Genomic DNA, 22389 nt, shown 5'->3' on the forward strand with positions numbered 1-22389 from the left:
CCCAGGAAGATCCATAGTAAATACAAACACATAACATCATTCTGAGAACCAATCACCACACAGCACGGGTCATAACACCATTCTGAGAACCAATCACCACACAGCACGGGTCATAACACCATTCTGAGAACCAATCACCACACAGCACGGGTCATAACATCATTCTGAGAACCAATCACCACACAGCACGGGTCATAACACCATTCTGAGAACCAATCACCACACAGCACGGGTCATAACACCATTCTGAGAACCAATCACCACACAGCACGGGTCATAACATAATTCTGAGAACCAATCACCACGCAGCACAGGTCATAACATCATTCTGGGAACCAATCACCACACAGCACGGGTCATAACACCATTCTGGTTCATGCTGGTCTGGATATTTATTTAATTATTTGTCCTTGCTCCTGTCTTGGAGTCGTGGATAATGAGACAGTCAAGCAGCAACAAGAGTTTCAGTTCATAACTTTCGTTTCAAGCTAGAAAATAATTTACTCACATTTTTTTAACACAAACATTCCAGAAACACGCTCGTGGGGGGAGGCGACAATCAGAATGACGTTTTGCATAGTATTAAATTAGCAAAGACATTGAGTTCTTTATTTACAATTATTATATAGATAAAAAAAAAAATGTAATCATAAAAACAAGGAGTAGGATGATAGAGAATACTATTGGTATCCATCAACGAGCTAGTTTCTGCCACATTTCACCGTTGGCATTAGAACATCTTCTTTTGTTCATGCTGCTAAGTACAGTATATAGAGGTGAAATATTGCAATAAGCATGATAATTAATAGGATCATTCATTATTATTATTAGTCAGTTTCAAATACTGTTGTCGACAGTTGGATGGGTTAGTGAAGCATGGTGTGATATGACCAACAGCTTGGAGATGGCTGCGTAGACACTAAGATCTGGGCGCAAATTCACAAAGCATCTCAGTGTAGGAGTACATTAGTACTGATGTAGGATCAGGTCCCCCCCCCTATAGGATCAGGTCCCCCCCCTATAGGATCAGGTCCCCCCCTATAGGATCAGGTCCCCCCCCTATAGGATCAGGTCCCCCCCCCTATAGGATCAGGTCCCCCCCATAGGATCAGGTCCCCCCCCTATAGGATCAGGTCCCCCCCCTATAGGATCAGGTCCCCCCCTATAGGATCAGGTCCCCCCCCCCTATAGGATCAGGTCCCCCCCCATAGGATCAGGTCCCCCCCCTATAGGATCAGGTCCCCCCCCTATAGGATCAGGTCCCCCCCCCTATAGGATCAGGTCCCCCCCTATAGGATCAAGTCCCCCCCCCTATAGGATCAGGTCCCCCCCCCCCTATAGGATCAGGTCCCCGCCTATAGGATCAGGTCCCCCCCTATAGGATCAGGTCCCCCCCCCTCTATAGGATCAGGTCCCCCCCCCTATAGGATCAGGTCCCCCCCCATAGGATCAGGTCCCCCCCCCATAGGATCAGGTTCCCCCCTTATAGGATTCGGTCCCCTCCTATAGGATCAGGTCCCCCCCCTATAGTATCAGGTCCCCCCCCCTATAGGATCAGGTCCCTCCCCCCTGTAGGATCAGGTCCCTCCTTATAGGATCAGGTCCCCCCCCCCTATAGGATCAGGTCCCCCCCTATAGGATCAGCCCCCCCCCCCCCCCCTATAGGATCAGCCCCCCCCCCCCTATAGGATCAGGTCCCCCCCCCCTATAGGATCAGCCCCCCCCCCCCCCTATAGGATCAGGTCCCCCCCCCTATAGGATCAGGTCCCCCCCCTATAAGATCAGGTCCCCCCCCTATAGGATCAGCCCCCCCTCCCCCTATAGGATCAGGTCCCCCCCCATAGGGTCAGGTCCCCCCCCCATAGGATCAGGTTCCCCCCTTATAGGATTCGGTCCCCTCCTATAGGATCAGGTCCCCCCCCCTATAGTATCAGGTCCCCCCCCCTATAGGATCAGGTCCCTCCCCCCTGTAGGATCAGGTCCCTCCTTATAGGATCAGGTCCCCCCCCCTATAGGATCAGGTCCCCCCCTATAGGATCAGCCCCCCCCCCCCCCCCCCTATAGGATCAGCCCCCCCCCCCTATAGGATCAGGTCCCCCCCCTATAAGATCAGGTCCCCCCCCTATAGGATCAGCCCCCCCTCCCCCTATAGGATCAGGCCCCGCCCCTATAAGATCAGGTCCCCCCCCTATAGGATCAGCCCCCCCCCCCCCCCCCCCCTATAGGATCAGCCCCCCCTCCCCCTATAGGATCAGGCCCCGCCCCTATAAGATCAGGTCCCCCCCCTATAGGATCAGCCCCCCCCCCCCTATAGGATCAGGTCCCCCCCCCCTATAGGATCAGCCCCCCCCCCCCTATAGGATCAGGTCCCCGCCCCCTATAGGATCAGGTCCCCCCCCTATAAGATCAGGTCCCCCCCTATAGGATCAGCCCCCCCTCCCCCTATAGGATCAGGCCCCGCCCCTATAAGATCAGGCCCCGCCCCTATAAGATCAGGTCCCCCCCCTATAGGATCAGCCCCCCCCCCCCCCCCCTATAGGATCAGGTCCACCCTATAGGATCAGGTCCCCCCCCCCTATAGGATCAGCCCCCCCCCCCCCCTATAGGATCAGCCCCCCCCCCCCCCTATAGGATCAGGTCCCCCCCCCTGTAGGATCAGCCCCCCCCCCCCCCTATAGGATCAGCCCCCCCCCCCCTATAGGATCAGCCCCCCCCCCCCTATAGGATCAGCCCCCCCCCCCCCCTATAGGATCAGGTCCCCCCCCTATAAGATCAGGTCCCCCCCCCCTATAGGATCAGCCCCCCCCCCCCCCCTATAGGATCAGCCCCCCCCCCCTATAGGATCAGCCCCCCCCCCTATAGGATCAGCCCCCCCCCCCCCCCCCCTATAGGATCAGGTCCCCCCCCTATAGGATCAGGTCCCCCCCCCCCTATAGGATCAGGTCCCCCCCCCCCCCTATAGGATCAGCCCCCCCCCCCTATAGGATCAGCCCCCCCCCCCCTATAGGATCAGCCCCCCCCCCTATAGGATCAGGTCCCCCCCCCTATAGGATCAGGTCCCCCCCCCCTATAGGATCAGGTCCCCCCCCCCCCTATAGGATCAGGTCCCCCCCCCCTATAGGATCAGGTCCCCCCCCCTATAGGATCAGGTCCCCCCCCCCCTATAGGATCAGGTCCCCCCCCCCTATAGGATCAGGTCCCCCCCCCCCCTATAGGATCAGGTCCCCCCCCCCCCCCCTATAGGATCAGGTCCCCCCCCCCCTATAGGATCAGGTCCCCCCCCCCCCCTATAGGATCAGGGCCCCCCCCCCTATAGGATCAGGTCCCCCCCCCCTCTATAGGATCAGGTCCCCCCCCCCCTATAGGATCAGGTCCCCCCCCCTATAGGATCAGGTCCCCCCCCCCTATAGGATCAGGTCCCCCCCCCCCTATAGGATCAGGTCCCCCCCCCCTATAGGATCAGGTCCCCCCCCCCTATAGGATCAGCCCCCCCCCCCTATAGGATCAGCCCCCCCCCCCTATAGGATCAGGTCCCCCCCCCCCTATAGGATCAGCCCCCCCCCCCCCCCCCTATAGGATCAGGTCTCCCCCCTATAGGATCAGCCCCCCCCCCTATAGGATCAGGTCCCCCCCCTATAGGATCAGCCCCCCCCCCTATAGGATCAGGTCCCCCCCCCCCTATAGGATCAGGTCCCCCCCCCCTATAGGATCAGGTCCCCCCCCCCTCTATAGGATCAGGTCCCCCCCCCCTATAGGATCAGGTCCCCCCCCCTATAGGATCAGGTCCCCCCCCCCCCCTATAGGATCAGGTCCCCCCCCCCCCTATAGGATCAGGTCCCCCCCCCCCTATAGGATCAGGTCCCCCCCCCCTATAGGATCAGGTCCCCCCCCCCCTATAGGATCAGCCCCCCCCCCCTATAGGATCAGGTCCCCCCCCCCCTATAGGATCAGCCCCCCCCCCCCCCCTATAGGATCAGGTCCCCCCCCCCTATAGGATCAGGCCCCCCCCCCCCTATAGGATCAGGTCCCCCCCCCCCTATAGGATCAGGTCCCCCCCCCCTTATAGGATCAGTTTGACCTTTTAAATGACCACGAATAAGAGAGAGAGAGAGAGAGAGAGAGAGAGAGAGAGAGAGAGAGAGAGAGAGAGAGAGAGAGAGAGAGAGAGAGTGACCTGATCCTAGATCAGCACTTCTGCTCATAAACAAATCATGAATACAAGCCCTGATTGGCTAATGACATCTGTTATAGAGATGTTTAGTAGAACGCAGCCCACTAGCCTGAACAGACGGACGGACGGCCTTCCCTGTAGCTCAGTTGGTAGAGCATGGTGTTTGCAACGCCAGGGTTGTGGGTTCGATTCCCACGGGGGGGCCATCACAGAAAAAAAAAATGTATGAAATTGTATGAGATGTATGCATTCACTACTGTAAGTCGCTCTGGATAAGAGCGTCTGCTAAAATGTAAATATCCTCTTAGAATACATTCCTCTATGTACACAGAATACTCTATTGATCACTGTTGCGTCGTCTAAGAGCTGAATGTATAGACTGAATGTACAGATGGGAGAATGGTGACTGTCGACTGAAGTTCTTTTGATGTAAATTGTTTTACAGAAAAAACATCAAGGTTTAAAAAAAAGTATATTAAAAAAATGTTGAAAGAAAAGCGTTTTTTTTTTTCAAGCAAATTTAGAAGTCAAGATAAACATTTCTGAATGAAATTAAAAATAAAAAAAAACATGTTTTTAAATGGTCCTTGTTCAATAGGCCCGAGTTAACTTAAACTTTTGTGCACTCTCTCCTGATCTGACGGCAGAACGGGTTTAATAATAAAATACACAGGAAGGAAGAGAGAAATCAGGTCAAGATATAATTACCAAAAGATTCATTCAGAGTAGAACAATTGGATTGGTTCAACTTGCTTATTACATCATGCTTTTCAATGACTCCAATGTTACATATAGAAATATAACAATATCGTAATAGTTTAGGTCTGGGTCGTTATTATCAGCATCTTAATGTCTTTTTGATGGATAGTAAGTTATGTGTCCCTTCGTACTTTTGTCCCTCTGTTGTCCTCTCCTTCCTCCTTTCTTAAAAGAACAATAAATAGTTATAAAAACTAGTGAATTCCTTTAAGATGCTCTTGTATACTTGGTGGAAGGCAGGAAGACAAGCTTGGTTAAAACGCTCAGAAACACAAGTAACAGTACGGAGAGGTTCACCCAGAACTTCATCCAGGAGAAGAGTCAAAGCATCATTCCATTTTAATTGTTGTTGGGGGGTTTTTTTTGTTCAAAATTCCAACCATTTTTGGATAGCTGTGTGTTTCTTTCTTTTAATAAAATAAAAATAAATAAATCAACACAATATATCACAAGATTTTTTTTAAACAACTTTTAGAATTTTCCATACAGATAAGCCAAATATAACTTAGTTTGCAATTTCTAATATAAACCCATTGCAGTCTTTCACGGTCACACAAAAGTGAAAACATTTTCCTTAAAAAAACAAGCAGATTTTATATAGAAGACATGTAACATGTCTGTTATAGAAGGCCTGTTCACCCTCTCAGTCTCAACTCCAGTTACATTTTAAGCTTTTGGATGAAAATAAGAAAAATAAGACAAATAGTAATTAAAGAAATAAACCTTTCGTCTTATTCCGATCTCTGTGTGGAAACGAAGGAAGCCGTTCAGAGTCCACCCTAACAATCATATAATAATACAATGCAACATGAATATATATATATATATATACCATTATATTTTGGTTTTCTTTTGTTATCCTCTAAAATTATCTACTATATTTGACAAGATAGCAGGCAAGTTCAGTACACAGTTATAAACACCAAAGAGCAGAACTCAAACAAACTTGAGTTTTTCCTCAACTACATCTGCTGAATGGTTTGAAACCCTACAAATCAAACAGGAAGTATCTACAGGTATTGTAAACAAATGACATTCTCTTTAGGACATAAATAAGTTAAAATAGTTAGAACCATTAAAGAAAAAACAAGACAACATGCCAACAAACAAAGATAAACTCTTTATATATATATATATTTATATATATTATCTTTAAGAAATGCTATTTATTTATGGGTTCCTCTTTTCCAACAGGTGCAAATCTACTGTGCAAGTTGAGCCCTGCAAACTTGGTTCTCATTTATGAAATACATACATCTTTACACTTAAGCACATGCCGCACAGGGAACTCACATACCGGCGAATCGGCTGTCTTTAAAGTAGCAGTCCACGGCACTTCCCACCGACCCACCCAATCAAATCATTCAACATTTATTTTGAAAACAATTGAAAATAAAAACGTTGGGTAATGTACATTCATGCAGGAGCGATAAAAATGTTTTTATGTTAATTCAAACTATTATCAATATAGTCATTGTTATTGTGGAGTAGGGTTAGGTTTAGATATAGTCATTGTTATTGTGGAGTAGGGTTAGGTTTAGATATAGTCATTGTTATTGTGGAGTAGGGTTAGGTTTAGATATAGTCATTGTTATTGTGGAGTAAGGTTAGGTTAGACTGGTTTTCACTCCTCCCAGGTCTTTCTGGTCCTCTGCTTTACTGCTGCTAGAAACATGGTTCAGTCAGTCAGTGCACACACACACGCACACACGCACACACACACACACACACACACACACACACACACACACACACACACACACACACACACACACACACACACACACACACACACACACACACACGTTCATGTCATGTGCGTTGGCTTTGTTGCCCTTTCTGATTGTATAGCTGTAGTAGTATGCTTTCTCCAGGTACAGCAGAAGACAGCAGGAGACAGCAGGGGCTAGAGGAAGGTCTCCAAACTGCAGACCAATGAGGGCTCCATGAGACTGCAAGACGGAAGTCTCCAAACTGCAGTGTGGGAGCCACCAGGCTGCAGTAGGTAAATTCTCTACCAGGCCTTAAGACGAAGGTTTCCAGATTGCAGTGGGAGCTGTCAGAGGGATACTGCTCTGCCAGAGGGACATCTCCAAAGTTGCAGAGGTCTCCACCAGCCAGCTGCAGGCCACTAGAGGGAGGTCTCCACCAGCCAGCTGCAGGCCACTAGAGGGAGGTCTCCACCAGCCAGCTGCAGGCCACTAGAGGGAGGTCTCCACCAGCCAGCTGCAGGCCACTAGAGGGAGGTCTCCACCAGCCAGCTGCAGGCCACTAGAGAGAGGTCTCCACCAGCCAGCTGCAGGCCACTAGAGGGAGGTCTCCACCAGCCAGCTGCAGGCCACTAGAGAGAGGTCTCCACCAGCCAGCTGCAGGCCACTAGAGAGAGGTCTCCACCAGCCAGCTGCAGGCCACTAGAGGGAGGTCTCCAGACTGTGCAGTGGGCTGGCTGGGCTGGAGGATGCAGCTGACTTACTGGTGGTGTCGATGGTGAGGTTGATGCCGCTGTCGACGGCGTTGTTGTTCTTGTTGGGGGACTGGGGCTGGCTGCCTGCCTGGGGCTGGGGGGTCTTCCTCAGCGATGGGTCCTCCTCTAAGTCCGTGTCATCAATCAGGGGGATGTTGGGAGTGGAGTCCTCTATCCTAAATTCTGGGTGGGTCATGAAGTTGTGGATGGACGGTCTGGAGTCCGGTTTCTCAAGGCCTTCGTAGAGAGAGCTACGGAATGCGTTCACAACGCGAATCTGTGTGTGTGTGTGGGAGGGGGAAACACATGAGAGTAAATAAGAACCGGAAGGAAAGATAGTTAGCCGAGGCAGGTAGTGATAGAGAACCCTCTGAGATAGACAGATGGACAGATAGAGAGTGAGGAGAGGAGGCAGAGGAGTGGAACACTGCAGTCTGTGGTCTACTTCCACAGAACTATACAGTACAGTACAGTACACATCTCACTCATTTGGATCACATTACACTGGGAAGTAAAAAAAATAATAATAATAATACACAAAGATAAAGGCAACACTCATTATATGTATACGTTAAGCTCCAATGTGCGGTATACCTATAAAGAGTATAAGATAAATATAAAAAACACTTGCAAGTTACAGAAGTCTGGTGGTAAGTCAGTAACGGTAGGAGGGGAAAAAAAGTTAAAGAGTTCAGAGAGACGGACCATACCAGGACAAGGATGGGTAGGACATCCATTGAGACTGTGAATGGATGAGGAACATAAGGTTAACATACAGGACGAATGCCCAGGTTTTTGTTTTTGGGGGGGGGGGGGGGGGGGGGGGGGGGGGAATAAATGGAGGTGCCTTGTGAAGCGTAATAGTTTTACAACAAAACAACACAATGGAAGCAGACCAGACCAGAAGTTTCAACAGCCAACCAACCATCGAGACAACCAACAGGACAATGTGGAACATGCAACGGGAACTAAAACCGTGTAGTTATGCTGCTGTCTGCACACGGTGATGACAGAACAGAACACAGGCACACAGACGACTAGCTGTACAACTAGATAATACTAGTCTGTTTCTCTGAGCTCGACTCCATGCACGGCTGAGTAAACAGTCAAGTATAGGACCCTTAGGAGCGCTGTTTAGTCAATGTTGTTGTTGTTACGATTCTTATTGGACAAAATACCTATCAAAACATTAAATAGTAGTATCTACCTTAAAATATACTCAACCCTGAACAAAAATATAAAAAACGAAACATGTAAGGTTGTTGGTCCCATATTTCATCAAGATGAAACGAAAGATCCAAGAAATGTTCAATTTTCACAAAAATAAAAGCTTATTTCTCTCAACTTTAGTACACAAATTGGTTTACATCTATGTTAGTGAGCATTTCTCATTTGCCAAGATAATCCATCCACCTGATAGCTGTGGTATATCAAGAAGCTGATTAAACAGCGTGATCCTTACACAGGTGCACCTTGTGCTGGGTACAATAAAAGGCCACTAAAATGTTCCCGTTGAAATAGATGCTTCAAGTTTTGGGAGAGCGTTCAATTGGCATGCTGACTGCAGGAATATCCACCACAGCTGTTGCCAGATAATTGAATGTTAATTTCTCTATCATAAGCCGCCTCCAACATCGTTTTAGAGAATTAGCCAGTCCGTCCAACCGGCCTCACAACTACATCCACATCAAGCTTCTTCACCTGTGACATTGTCTGAGACCAGCTACCTGGACAGCTGATGAAGCTGAGAAACCATCTCAGGGAAGCTCATCTGCATGATCGGCGTCCTCACCAGACTGCAGTTTGGTGTCGTAACAGATTTTCAGTGGGAAAAATGCTCACCTTCGATGGTCAATGGCACGCTGGAAAAGTGTGCTCTTCACGGATGAATCCCGGTTTCAACTGTACCTGGCAGATGGCAGAGTGTGTTTATGGCTTCATGTGGCCATCAGCTCATGTTTCAGCATGATAATGCACGGCCCCATGTCGCAAGGATCTGTACACAATTCCTGGAAGCTGAAAATGTCCCAGTTCTTCCATGACCTGCATACTCAACAGACATGTCACCCATTGAGCATGTTTGGGATGCTCTGGATCGACGTGTACGACAGCATGTTCCAGTTCACGCCAATATCCAGCAACTACGCAAAGCCATTGAATATTCCTTATATGAACTGTAACTCAGTAAAATCTTTGAAATTGCTGAATTTTGCATTTATATTTTTGTTCAGGGTAGTTAGATATATGGATTTATTTTCAAAATAATTTTAGAACCTTTGAAACTTTTTGAAGATTTCAGAGTATTTTCTAAAGATGTGTATTATAATTGTTTTACTTATTTTTTTTACCAGGGAATCCCATCGAGACCAACATCTATTTTATATGGGAGCCCTGTATATAAACAATTCACAAACACAATAAAATACAAATAACACTAGTCTAAAGAATCAGATGTTTTATTGTCACATCAACACAGCGTAATGTGCTGTTCTACAGGGTCAGTCATAGTAGTATGATAGGTGTTGCTGTACAGGGTCAGCCATAGTAGTATGATAGGTGTTGTTGTACAGGGTCAGCCATAGTAGTATGATAGGTGTTGTTTTACAGGGTCAGCCATAGTAGTATGATAGGTGTTGTTCTACAGGGTCAGCCATAGTAGTATGATAGGTGTTGTTGTACAGGGTCAGTCATAGTAGTATGATAGGTGTTGTTGTACAGGGTCAGTCATAGTAGTATGATAGGTGTTGTTTTACAGGGTCAGTCAGCAGTATGATAGGTGCAGTGTAATGTGTTGTTTTACAGGGTCAGACAAAGTAGTACGGCACCCCTGGAGCAAATTAGGGTCAACAACTTTTTAGTGATAGGGGGCAGTATTCGGAAATTCGGGATGAATGATGTGCCCAAATTAAACTGCCTGCTACTCTGTCCCAGAAGGTAGGTTAGAAAAGATTTGGATAGAAAACACTCTGAAGTTTCTAAAACTGTTTGAATGATGTCTGTGAATAAAACAGAACTCATATGGCAGGCAAAAACCTGAGAAAAATCCAACCAGGAAGTGGGACATCTGATGCTTGTAGTCTTTTCAAGTCATTGCCTATCTAACACACAGTGACTTAAAGTTCATTTTGCACTTTCTAAGGCTTCCACTAGATGTCAACAGTCTTTAGAACCTTGTTTCAGGCTTTTGCAGTGAACAGAGAGCGAACAAGAAGGCCTTGAAGTTGGTGACTCAGAAAATTACATGAGTTCAGTGGCGCGCTTTCACGTGATGAGGTAGCTGTGTTCCATAACGTTTTTGAAGACATTGGAATCATCCGGTTGGAATATTATGGAAGATTTATGTTAAAAGGCCCTAAAGATTGATGCTATAAATCGTTTGACATGTTTCTACGAACGTAAATATAACTTTTTTTGACTTTTCGTCGTGGCATTTTCGTCGCGCTTCCTACATTTGGAGTAGCTTACTGAACGCGCTAACAACAAGGAGGTATTTGGACATAAATTATGGACTTTATCGAACAAAACAACATTTATTGTGGACCTGGGATTTCTGAGAGTGCATTCTGATGAAGATCATCAAAGGTAATTGAATATTTCTAATGCTATTTATGATTTTAGATGACTCCAAAATGGCGGGTATCTGTATTGCCTGATGTTGTTTTCTGAGCGCAGTACTCAGATTATTGCAAAGTGTGCTTTCCCCGTGAAGCTTTTTTGAAATCTGTAACAGCGGTTGCATAAAGGAGATGTTTATCTATAATTCTTTGAATAACAGTTTAATATTTTATCAACGTTTATGATGAGTATTTTTGCAAATTGTTGTACTCATTCACCGGAAGTTTTGGAGGCAAAATATTTTCTGAACATCACGCGCCAATGTAAAATGGGGTTTTTGGATATAAATATGAACTTTATCGAACAAAACATTCATGTATTGTGCAACATTGAGTCCTATGAGTGTCATCTGATGAAGATCGTCAAAGGTTAGTGCTTCATTTTAGCTGTATTTCTGGTTTTTGTGACGCCTCTCCTGCTTGGAAAATGGCTGTGTGGTTTTTCTTGTTTAGGCTCTGTCCTGACATAATCTAACGTTATGCTTTCGCCGTAAAGCCTTTTGAAATCGGACAATGTGGTTGGATTAAGTAGAGGTTTATCTTTAAAATGGTGTAAAATAGTTGTATGTTTGAGAAATTTGAATCCCAGATGTCCCAGAGAAGTTAAGGAAATTTCTCAGGGGCACATCGACAGATTTCCACCTCGGGTATTTGAACCAGCGACCTTTCGGTTTCTGACCCAACACTCTAACCGCTAGGCTACCTGACCATGCCATACCAGTTACTGACCCAACACTCTAACCGCTAGGCTACCTGACCATGCCATACCAGTTACTGACCCAACACTCTAACCGCTAGGCTACCTGACCATGCCATACCAGTTACTGACCCAACACTCTAACCACTAGGCTACCTGACCATGCCATACCAGTTACTGACCCAACACTCTAACCGCTAGGCTACCTGACCATACCAGTTACTGACCCAACACTCTAACCGCTAGGCTACCTGACCATGCCATACCAGTTACTGACCCAACACTCTAACCGCTAGGCTACCTGACCATACCAGTTACTGACCCAACACTCTAACCGCTAGGCTACCTGACCATGCCATACCAGTTACTGACCCAACACTCTAACCGCTAGGCTACCTGACCATACCAGTTACTGACCCAACACTCTAACCGCTAGGCTACCTGACCATACCAGTTACTGACCGAACACTCTAACCGCTAGGCTACCTGACCATACCAGTTACTGACACAACACTCTAACCGCTAGGCTACCTGACCATACCAGTTACTGACCGAACACTAACCGCTAGGCTACCTGCCACCCTACAAAGGTATGCACTGAGGCAAAGTCAGTCATATCAGTATTACAGCGTGAGTTACATAAAGACTAGAAGGGATGGGACACTGGCTACAGGTCCTCTGAGTTACATAAAGACTAGAAGGGATGGGACACTGGCTACAGATGGGACACTGGCTACAGGCCCTCTGAGTTACATAAAGACCAGAAGGGATGGGACACTGGCTACAGGTCCTCTGAGTTACATTAAGACAACAGAACTGAGAAGAACAGAGAACTATGGGACTGGCGAGAGAGAGAAAGAGAGAACTTCCATCTGGTCTTCTCAGCTGCATAGAGGAGAGAAACCTAAGGTCCCGTTTTCCCCTGTAAATAATGTGACACTATAGACTTCAACATGGATGGAAACCATCAGGTCAGGTCCATGATGTGATTTTATATGGTTCAGTAAGGGTTGATACCATTGGCTCAAACTTATACTTGAATGTTTACCCAGCCCGGTGAGTTTTCTGTTGAATTAGTTTTACATCAAGTTTATCAGACAACGGAGGGACTCACAACCTGAAATTCACGCCGTGGGCGGCAGCCTCACTCCACTCTTAGCACTCTGGGAAAACAAAGACATGTAACAATGAAAAAACAGCACTCTGGGAAAACAAAGACATGTAACAATGAAAAAACAGCACTCTGGGGAGCCGAGCCACAGATTAACAGAATGTCAAGAAGAAGATAAAAAAAATAAAAAAATAGAAGCAAAATAAAACGCAGAAAGAAAATAAGTAAGTCTAGAGAAGATGTCTTCAGAGATGCAACATATACTCCTGATCCACTAGCCTAGCTTGGTCTGGTCTAGAGTTGCAGAAGTTCTGTAACTTTCTCCAAATTGTTACGAAAAACCCGGTTGGAAGACTTGCGGAATCAGGAAGGAAAAAGCACGAAATCCTCCAACCATGATTTCTGGCCAATCTGGGGAATTTGGGGAAAATTACAACATTTTTGCAACATTAGCTTGGTCACAAGGACATGGTCATTACCATCTAGTTAGCTAGAGCTTGCTAAAACCCTTACAGATCTGGCAACCAGACTGGTGTAAATTAGCTACTAGAAAGAGGAATCTCTGGACTGTAGAATGTATAGATTAACAGTAACCTTTAGAGGTTCACCAGGCAACATGATATTGTCATGAAAATGACTCCTGACTAAGGTTGCAAAAACTTTCCCCCCCCCCCCCCAAAAAAAAATTCCAGGGTTTTCCAGAAATCCTGGTTGGGGGATTCACAGATTTCCTGCTTATTCCAATGGGATTTGTAGAAAAACAAGGAAGTTTTACAACATAAATGTAAAAGGGATACAGCTACGGTAGGAGACTGGAAGACATCTCTGAAGTAGCAGAAGCTGGACAGAGGACAGTGACTCACGCCCAGCAGGAGAGGCAGTGCTGGTAGGAGAGGTAGGAGAAATGGCATTGGACAAGGACACGTGACTGGGACTAGAAACATTTGTTACATCCTGGTTCTGACTGGTGGTGGAGGACTGTCTCCGCAGCTGGCCCTGATAGGAGCTGCCGCTCTTGAACGTGTTCACCACATCGATCTGGAGGAGGAGAACACAAGACAGGCTGCTCAGAAAGACACAGACGTGCTATGGTAGTATGACAGACGTACAGGTTGTGGCAGACAGGCTATGGCAGTACGATAGACGGACAGGTTGTGACAGACAAGCTATGGTAGCACGATAAGACAGACACTTTGCAGCAAACAGGCCAATGGTAATAAGCTAGACAGACAGGCTACTCCGGGAGAGAACTTGGTTTTTCTAAAGTACATGTAGGTGAGACATCTATCACAATGATCAGGGTACTGGCCCAGAGTCACGGAGTTTCTATCACGATCAGATGGAGCTGACGTGATGCCGAGTTTGGTTTAAAGCTTCCAGATGTCAACGCCATGTCAGTGCCAGCGTCTGCCAGTGGCTGGGTCATGTCAGTTAACCCAGAACTAAAGTCTTGTGTAATTAGTTAGCTGCTCCATTAAGTTCCGAGTCCGTACGTGATAAGAGAGACTCAAGAGATCTGCTAGAATGAGGAGCGGAACCGTAACGAGGAGCTCCACCATCTCTCTTTGCAAGTGACGAGCTAAATGTCCCCTCCTAAAAAAAAAAAATCAAAGATAACAGATGCTGACACCTGGGAAACATTGTATCTACTGTAGCATCCCATTTCTACTGCTGCTCTTCACCCCACGCATCCCAAACCATTCCAATAGATGCTACAGTATATTTTATGTCCGCTAGAAATGTGTGTCCTGGAGGCCGAGGTGCTGTGTTCCTGGAGGAGCTTCAGGGTGGACCCTCAATTGGTTCTACTGTAGTCTACCATCCACCATCCACCATCTACTGTAGTCTACCATCCACCTTCTACTGTAGTCTACCATCCACCATCCACCATCTACTGTAGTCTACCATCCACCTTCTACTGTAGTCTGCCATCCACCATCCACCATCTACTGTAGTCTACCATCAACCTTCTACTGTAGTCTACCATCCACCATCTACTGTAGTCCACCATCCACCATCCACCTTCTACTGTAGTCTACCATCCTCCTTCTACTGTAGTCTACCATCCACCTTCTACTGTAGTCCACCATCCACCATCCACCTTCTACTGTAGTCTACCATCCACCTTCTACTGTAGTCTACCATCCACCTTCTACTGTAGTCTACCATCCACCAGACATGTTCTACTGTAGTCTACCATCAACCTTCTACTGTAGTCTACCATCCACCATCCACCTTCTACTGTAGTCCACCATCCACCATCCACCTTCTACTGTAGTCTACCATCCAACTTCTACTGTAGTCTACCATCCACCTTCTACTGTAGTCTACCATCCACCTTCTACTGTAGTCTACCATCCACCATCCACCTTCTACTGTAGTCTACCATCCAACTTCTACTGTAGTCTACCATCCACCTTCTACTGTAGTCTACCATCCACCTTCTACTGTAGTCTACCATCCACCATCCACCTTCTACTGTAGTCTACCATCCAACTTCTACTGTAGTCTACCATCCAACTTCTACTGTAGTCTACCATCCACCTTCTACTGTAGTCTACCATCCACCTTCTACTGTAGTCTACCATCCACCTTCTACTGTAGTCTACCATCCACCTTCTACTGTAGTCTACCATCCACCTTCTACTGTAGTCTACCATCCACCTTCTACTGTAGTCTACCATCCACCTTCTACTGTAGTCTACCATCCACCTTCTACTGTAGTCTACCATCCACCTTCTACTGTAGTCTACCATCCACCTTCTACTGTAGTCCACCATCCACCATCCACCTTCTACTGTAGTCTACCATCCACCTTCTACTGTAGTCTACCATCCACCTTCTACTGTAGTCTACCATCCACCTTCTACTGTAGTCTACCATCCACCATCCAGCTTCTACTGTAGTCTACCATCCACCTTCTACTGTAGTCTGCCATCCACCATCCACCTTCTACTGTAGTCTACCATCCACCTTCTACTGTAGTCTACCATCCACCATCCAGCTTCTACTGTAGTCTACCATCCACCTTCTACTGTAGTCTGCCATCCACCATCCACCTTCTACTGTAGTCCACCATCCACCATCCACCTTCTACTGTAGTCTACCATCCAACTTCTACTGTAGTCTACCATCCACCTTCTACTGTAGTCTACCATCCACCTTCTACTGTAGTCTACCATCCACCATCCACCTTCTACTGTAGTCTACCATCCAACTTCTACTGTAGTCTACCATCCACCTTCTACTGTAGTCTACCATCCACCTTCTACTGTAGTCTACCATCCACCATCCACCTTCTACTGTAGTCTACCATCCAACTTCTACTGTAGTCTACCATCCAACTTCTACTGTAGTCTACCATCCACCTTCTACTGTAGTCTACCATCCACCTTCTACTGTAGTCTACCATCCACCTTCTACTGTAGTCTACCATCCACCTTCTACTGTAGTCTACCATCCACCTTCTACTGTAGTCTACCATCCACCTTCTACTGTAGTCTACCATCCACCTTCTACTGTAGTCTACCATCCACCTTCTACTGTAGTCTACCATCCACCTTCTACTGTAGTCCACCATCCACCATCCACCTTCTACTGTAGTCTACCATCCACCTTCTACTGTAGTCTACCATCCACCTTCTACTGTAGTCTACCATCCACCTTCTACTGTAGTCTACCATCCACCATCCAGCTTCTACTGTAGTCTACCATCCACCTTCTACTGTAGTCTGCCATCCACCATCCACCTTCTACTGTAGTCTACCATCCACCATCCAGCTTCTACTGTAGTCCACCATCCACCTTCTACTGTAGTCTACCATCCACCTTCTACTGTAGTCCACCATCCACCATCCACCTTCTACTGTAGTCTACCATCCACCTTCTACTGTAGTCTACCATCCACCTTCTACTGTAGTCTACCATCCGCCTTCTACTGTAGTCTACCATCCACCATCCAGCTTCTACTGTAGTCTACCATCCACCATCCAGCTTCTACTGTAGTCTACCATCCACCTTCTACTGTAGTCTACCATTCACCTTCTACTGTAGTCTACCATCCACATCCACCTTCTACTGTAGTCTACCATCCACCTTCTACTGTAGTCTACCATTCACCTTCTACTGTAGTCTACCATCCACCATCCACCTTCTACTGTAGTCTACCATCCACCTTCTACTGTAGTCTACCATCCACCTTCTACTGTAGTCTACCATCCACATCCACCTTCTACTGTAGTCTACCATCCACCTTCTACTGTAGTCTACCATTCACCTTCTACTGTAGTCTACCATCCACCATCCACCTTCTACTGTAGTCTACCATCCACCTTCTACTGTAGTCTACCATCCACCTTCTACTGTAGTCTACCATCCACCTTCTACTGTAGTCTACCATCCACATCCACCTTCTACTGTAGTCTACCATCCACCTTCTACTGTAGTCTACCATTCACCTTCTACTGTAGTCTACCATCCGCCTTCTACTGTAGTCTACCATCCACCATCCACCTTCTACTGTAGTCTACCATCCACCTTCTACTGTAGTCTACCATCCACCTTCTACTGTAGTCTACCATCCACCATCCACCTTCTACTGTAGTCTACCAACCACCTTCTACTGTAGTCTACCATCCACCTTCTACTGTAGTCTACCATCCACCTTCTACTGTAGTCTACCATCCACCTTCTACTGTAGTCTACCATCCACCTTCTACTGTAGTCTACCATCCACCTTCTACTGTAGTCTACCATCCACCTTCTACTGTAGTCTACCATCCACCAGACATGTTCTACTGAGCACTTACTGTAGAAGCTTCATGCAATGTGTCTAAAGCCAAGGATTACTGTAAGGAATGGATTTAGATACAGGAATAATAGGAAAGGTCCTACTCTGATCCTTGGGGTACTCCACATTTAGATACAGTAGACAAACACCCCAACAGGGTAGAGATGGATCTGAGTAGACAGGTGTCTAATGCCCAGGGTTACTTCAACAAATACATCTATCTAGTAGTATCTGGTATCAGGTAGTACCTTTATGTAAAGGTTCTTAAGCCCAGGGTAAAGCCCAGGGATCCTAATATGGATCCCTGAGGTACTATTGCTCATTAAAACCCACTCTGATGGGTGTAAAATAGATTGGAAATTGCAATATTTTTGGTCAAATGTTTATTAAGTTAAATGCATCGCCGTCATCTTGAAAAGTCACAGTTTACTCGGTCCATATGTATTTCATGACAGTAGTATTTTCACAGTGTACTCGGTCCATATGTATTTCATGACAGTAGTATTTTCACAGTGTACTCGGTCCATATGTATTTCATGACTGTAGTATTTTCATAGTGTACTCTATCGGTCTTTCCCTCCCACAGCTTGTCATTGGTTCCTCTTTCCCACCCACAGCTTGTCATTGGTTCCTCTTTCCCACCCACAGCTTGTCATTGGTTCCTCTTTCCCACCCACAGCTTGTCATTGGTTCCTCTTTCCCTCCCACAGCTTGTCATTGGTCCCTCTTTCCCTCCCACAGCTTGTCATTGGTTCCTCTTTCCCTCCCACAGCTTGTCATTGGTCCCTCTTCCCCTCCCACAGCTTGTCATTGGTTCCTCTTTCCCTCCCACAGCTTGTCATTGGTTCCTCACCTGAGTCTGTATGCGGTTGAGCCCCCTGAACCAGAGGACCTGTCCTCGTCTCAGCTCTCTCTCTGCGTGGTCGATCTCCTCGTTGTCCTCGTTCATGTCTTCGTCCCCAGGCATCTCGTTCTTCTTGGTCAGCTGACCTGCCCCTCGCAGGAACCGTAGCTTGCTGTTAGGGATGGTGGCGATCACCTGGGGGGGGGGGCGAGGACGAGGGGGGAAAGAGGAGAGATATGATTCTAAAACACAGATAAGGAGGAAACAGGAGAGATATGATTCTGAAACACAGACAAGGGGGAAACAGGGAGATATATATTTCTCCTAAGCAGGGGTTGAAATTTAAGCTGAAAGAACTCAGATACACGACTACATGCAATATACAAACATTTTACTATATGGGGCCTAAACATGAAGAACAATAATATTAAACAACAGACTAAATATAAACAAAGGACTATTCCTATGTTAAGGGATGTTAAGTTACAGTGCCTGCAGACAGAATTCACATCCCTTTGACTTTTTCACATGTTGTTGTGTTACAGCCTGCATTTCAAATGTATTAAACTAGCCTACTCACAATACCCCATAACGTCAAAGTGGAATTATGTTTCTCTGAATTTTTTTTACAAATTCATTTAAAAAAATGAAGATCTGAAATGTCTTGAGTCAATAAATATTCAACACCGTTTTTTTTTATGCCAAGCCGAAATAAGTTCAGGAGTAAAAAATGTTGATTAACAAGTTTCATGGACTCACATGTTTGTTGAATGACTACCTCATCTCTGTAAGCCACACATACAATTATCTGTAAGGTCCCTCAGTCGACCAGTGAATTTCAAACACAGTTTCAACTACAAATACCAGGGAGGTTTTACAATGCCTCGTCAAGAAAGCCACCTATTGGTAGATGGGTAAAAATGTAAAAAAATCAGACATAGAATATCCCTTTGAGCATGGTGAAGTTAATAATTACACTTTGGATGGTGTATCAATACAACCAGTCACTGCAAAGATACAGGCGTCCTTCCTAACTCAGTTGCCGGAGAGGAAGGAAACCACTCAGGGATTTCACCATGAGGCCAATGGTGACTTTAAAACAGTTAGAGTTTAATGGCTGTGAGATAAGGAAACTGAGGATGGATCAACAACATTGTAGTTACTCCACAATACTAACCTAAATGACAGAGTGAAAAGAAGGAAGCCTGTACAGAATACAAATATTCTAAAAACATGCTTCCTGTTTGCAACAAGGCACTAAAATATACTGCATAAAATGTGGCAAAGCAATTCACTTTTTATACCTGAATAGGAACTGTCATGTCTGAGGCAAACTCAATACCACATATGACTGAGTACCACTCTCCATCTGTTCAATACAACACATTACTGAGTACCACTCTCCATCTGTTCAATACAACACATTACTGAGTACCACTCTCCATCTGTTCAATACAACACATTACTGAGTACCACTCTCCATCTGTTCAATACAACACATTACTGAGTACCACTCTCCATCTGTTCAATACAACACATTACTGAGTACCACTCTCCATCTGTTCAATACAACACATTACTGAGTACCACTCTCCATCTGTTCAATACAACACATTACTGAGTACCACTCTCCATCTGTTCAATACAACACATTACTGAGTACCACTCTCCATCTGTTCAATACAACACATTACTGAGTACCACTCTCCATCTGTTCAATACCACATATGACTGAGTACCACTCTCCATCTGTTCAATACAACACATTACTGAGTACCACTCTCCATCTGTTCAATACCACACATTACTGAGTACCACTCTCCATCTGTTCAATACAACACATTACTGAGTACCACTCTCCATCTGTTCAATACCACACATTACTGAGTACCACTCTCCATCTGTTCAATACAACACATTACTGAGTACCACTCTCCATCTGTTCAATACAACACATTACTGAGTACCACTCTCCATCTGTTCAATAACACACATTACTGAGTACCACTCTCCATCTGTTCAATACAACACATTACTGAGTACCACTCTCCATCTGTTCAATACCACACATTACTGAGTACCACTCTCCATCTGTTCAATACAACACATTACTGAGTACCACTCTCCATCTGTTCAATACCACACATTACTGAGTACCACTCTCCATCTGTTCAATACAACACATTACTGAGTACCACTCTCCATCTGTTCAATACAACACATTACTGAGTACCACTCTCCATCTGTTCAATACCACACATTACTGAGTACCACTCTCCATCTGTTCAATACAACACATTACTGAGTACCACTCTCCATCTGTTCAATACAACACATTACTGAGTACCACTCTCCATCTGTTCAATACAACACATTACTGAGTACCACTCTCCATCTGTTCAATACAACACATTACTGAGTACCACTCTCCATCTGTTCAATACAACACATTACTGAGTACCACTCTCCATCTGTTCAATACAACACATTACTGAGTACCACTCTCCATCTGTTCAATACAACACATTACTGAGTACCACTCTCCATCTGTTCAATAACACACATTATTGAGTACCACTCTCCATCTGTTCAATAACACACATTACTGAGTACCACTCTCCATCTGTTCAATACCACACATTACTGAGTACCACTCTCCATCTGTTCAATACAACACATTACTGAGTACCACTCTCCATCTGTTCAATACAACACATTACTGAGTACCACTCTCCATCTGTTCAAGCATAGTGATGGCTGCATCATGTTATGGGTATGCTTGTAATCGTTAAGGACTGAGGAGTTTCAGGATAAAAAGAAGCAGGACAATAACCTAAAACACAAGGCCAAATCTACAATGAAGATGCTTACCAAGAAGACAGTGAATGTTTCTGAGTGGCTGAGTTACAGTTTTGACTTAAATCTAGTTGAAAATCTATGGCGAGACCTGAAAATGGTTGTCTAGCAATGATCAATAACCAATTTAACAGAGCTTGAAGAATTTTGAAAATAAAATTGGTAAAATGTTGCACAAACCAGATGTGGAGAGCTCTTAGAGACTTACTCAGAACGACTCACAGCTGTAAACTCAGGGGTATGAACACTTACGTAAATTAGATATTTCTGTATTTAATTTTCAATACATTTGCAAACATTTCTAAAAACATGTTTTAACTTTGTCATTATGGTGTATTGTGTGTAGCTGGGTGACGGAGAACAATCAATGTAAACCATTTTGAATTCAGGCTGAAACACAAACAAAATGTGGAATCAAGATTTGTAAAGGTGTGGTCAAAGCTATGTAAAGGTTTGTCAAGGCATATAAATACATATTTTTAGGTATATTAAGATATATTTATAGGTATGTCAATATATATTTAAAGGTATGCCAAGATATATTTATAGGTATGCCAAGATATATTTATAGGTATGCCAAGATTAATTTATACGTATGTCAAGATATTCTTACCTGTCCCCAGACTAACTCTCCCAGTCCAAGGAAGGTACACCAGCCCCACTTCTCCAAATCCAGAGGAGTACAACTGAATGGCTTCCCTCCAAACTGTACGATCACAATCTGTAAACACACAAATAGGAAACTACATTACGAATGTGCATGATACCTTAGCATCTACACAAACACAGTGCTTGAAATGGGACGGAAATCCTTGGTGCTGAATACCTGCACCTCAAGTTTCCTACTGCCCACAGACACCCCCCCCCCCCCCTCCACACCCACAGAGACCCCCCCACACAGACCCCCCCACACACACAGACCCCCCCACACACACAGACCCCCCCGCACAGACACCCCCCCACACACACAGACCCCCCCACACACACAGACCCCCCCGCACAGACACCCCCCACACACACAGACCCCCCCACACAGACCCCCCCACCCACAGAGACCCCCCCACACAGACACCCTCCACACACA

At 45.7% G+C, this 22389-nt stretch overlaps 1 protein-coding gene across 10 annotated transcripts in view; it reads right to left on the reverse strand.

The window, feature by feature from the left end:
- Positions 1-4859: 4859 nt before the first annotated feature.
- Positions 4860-22389, reverse strand: part of LOC106566233 (plasma membrane calcium-transporting ATPase 2) — a 294986-nt gene continuing 277456 nt past the window's right edge. For 3 of the 10 annotated variants that reach the window (XM_082959526.1, XM_082959524.1, XM_082959529.1), the window contains 5 exons: positions 21919-22026; positions 18459-18644; positions 13680-13854; positions 12823-12868; positions 7580-7671 (listed from right to left, as the gene is read on the reverse strand). In XM_082959526.1, coding sequence (XP_082815652.1) covers positions 12861-12868; positions 13680-13854; positions 18459-18644; positions 21919-22026 — 477 coding nt within the window. In that variant the 3' untranslated portion in view covers positions 7580-7671; positions 12823-12860. Of the gene's footprint in view, positions 7672-12819; positions 12869-13679; positions 13855-18458; positions 18645-21918; positions 22027-22389 lie in introns of all 10 variants that reach the window. The other 7 variants (XM_045691977.2, XM_014134115.3, XM_014134114.3 and 4 more) reach the window with 5 other exon arrangements.

This window comes from Salmo salar, chromosome 12 (genome assembly GCF_965601325.2).
Source record: "Salmo salar chromosome 12, fSalSal1, whole genome shotgun sequence".
NCBI classification, from domain to species: Eukaryota; Metazoa; Chordata; class Actinopteri; order Salmoniformes; family Salmonidae; genus Salmo; species Salmo salar.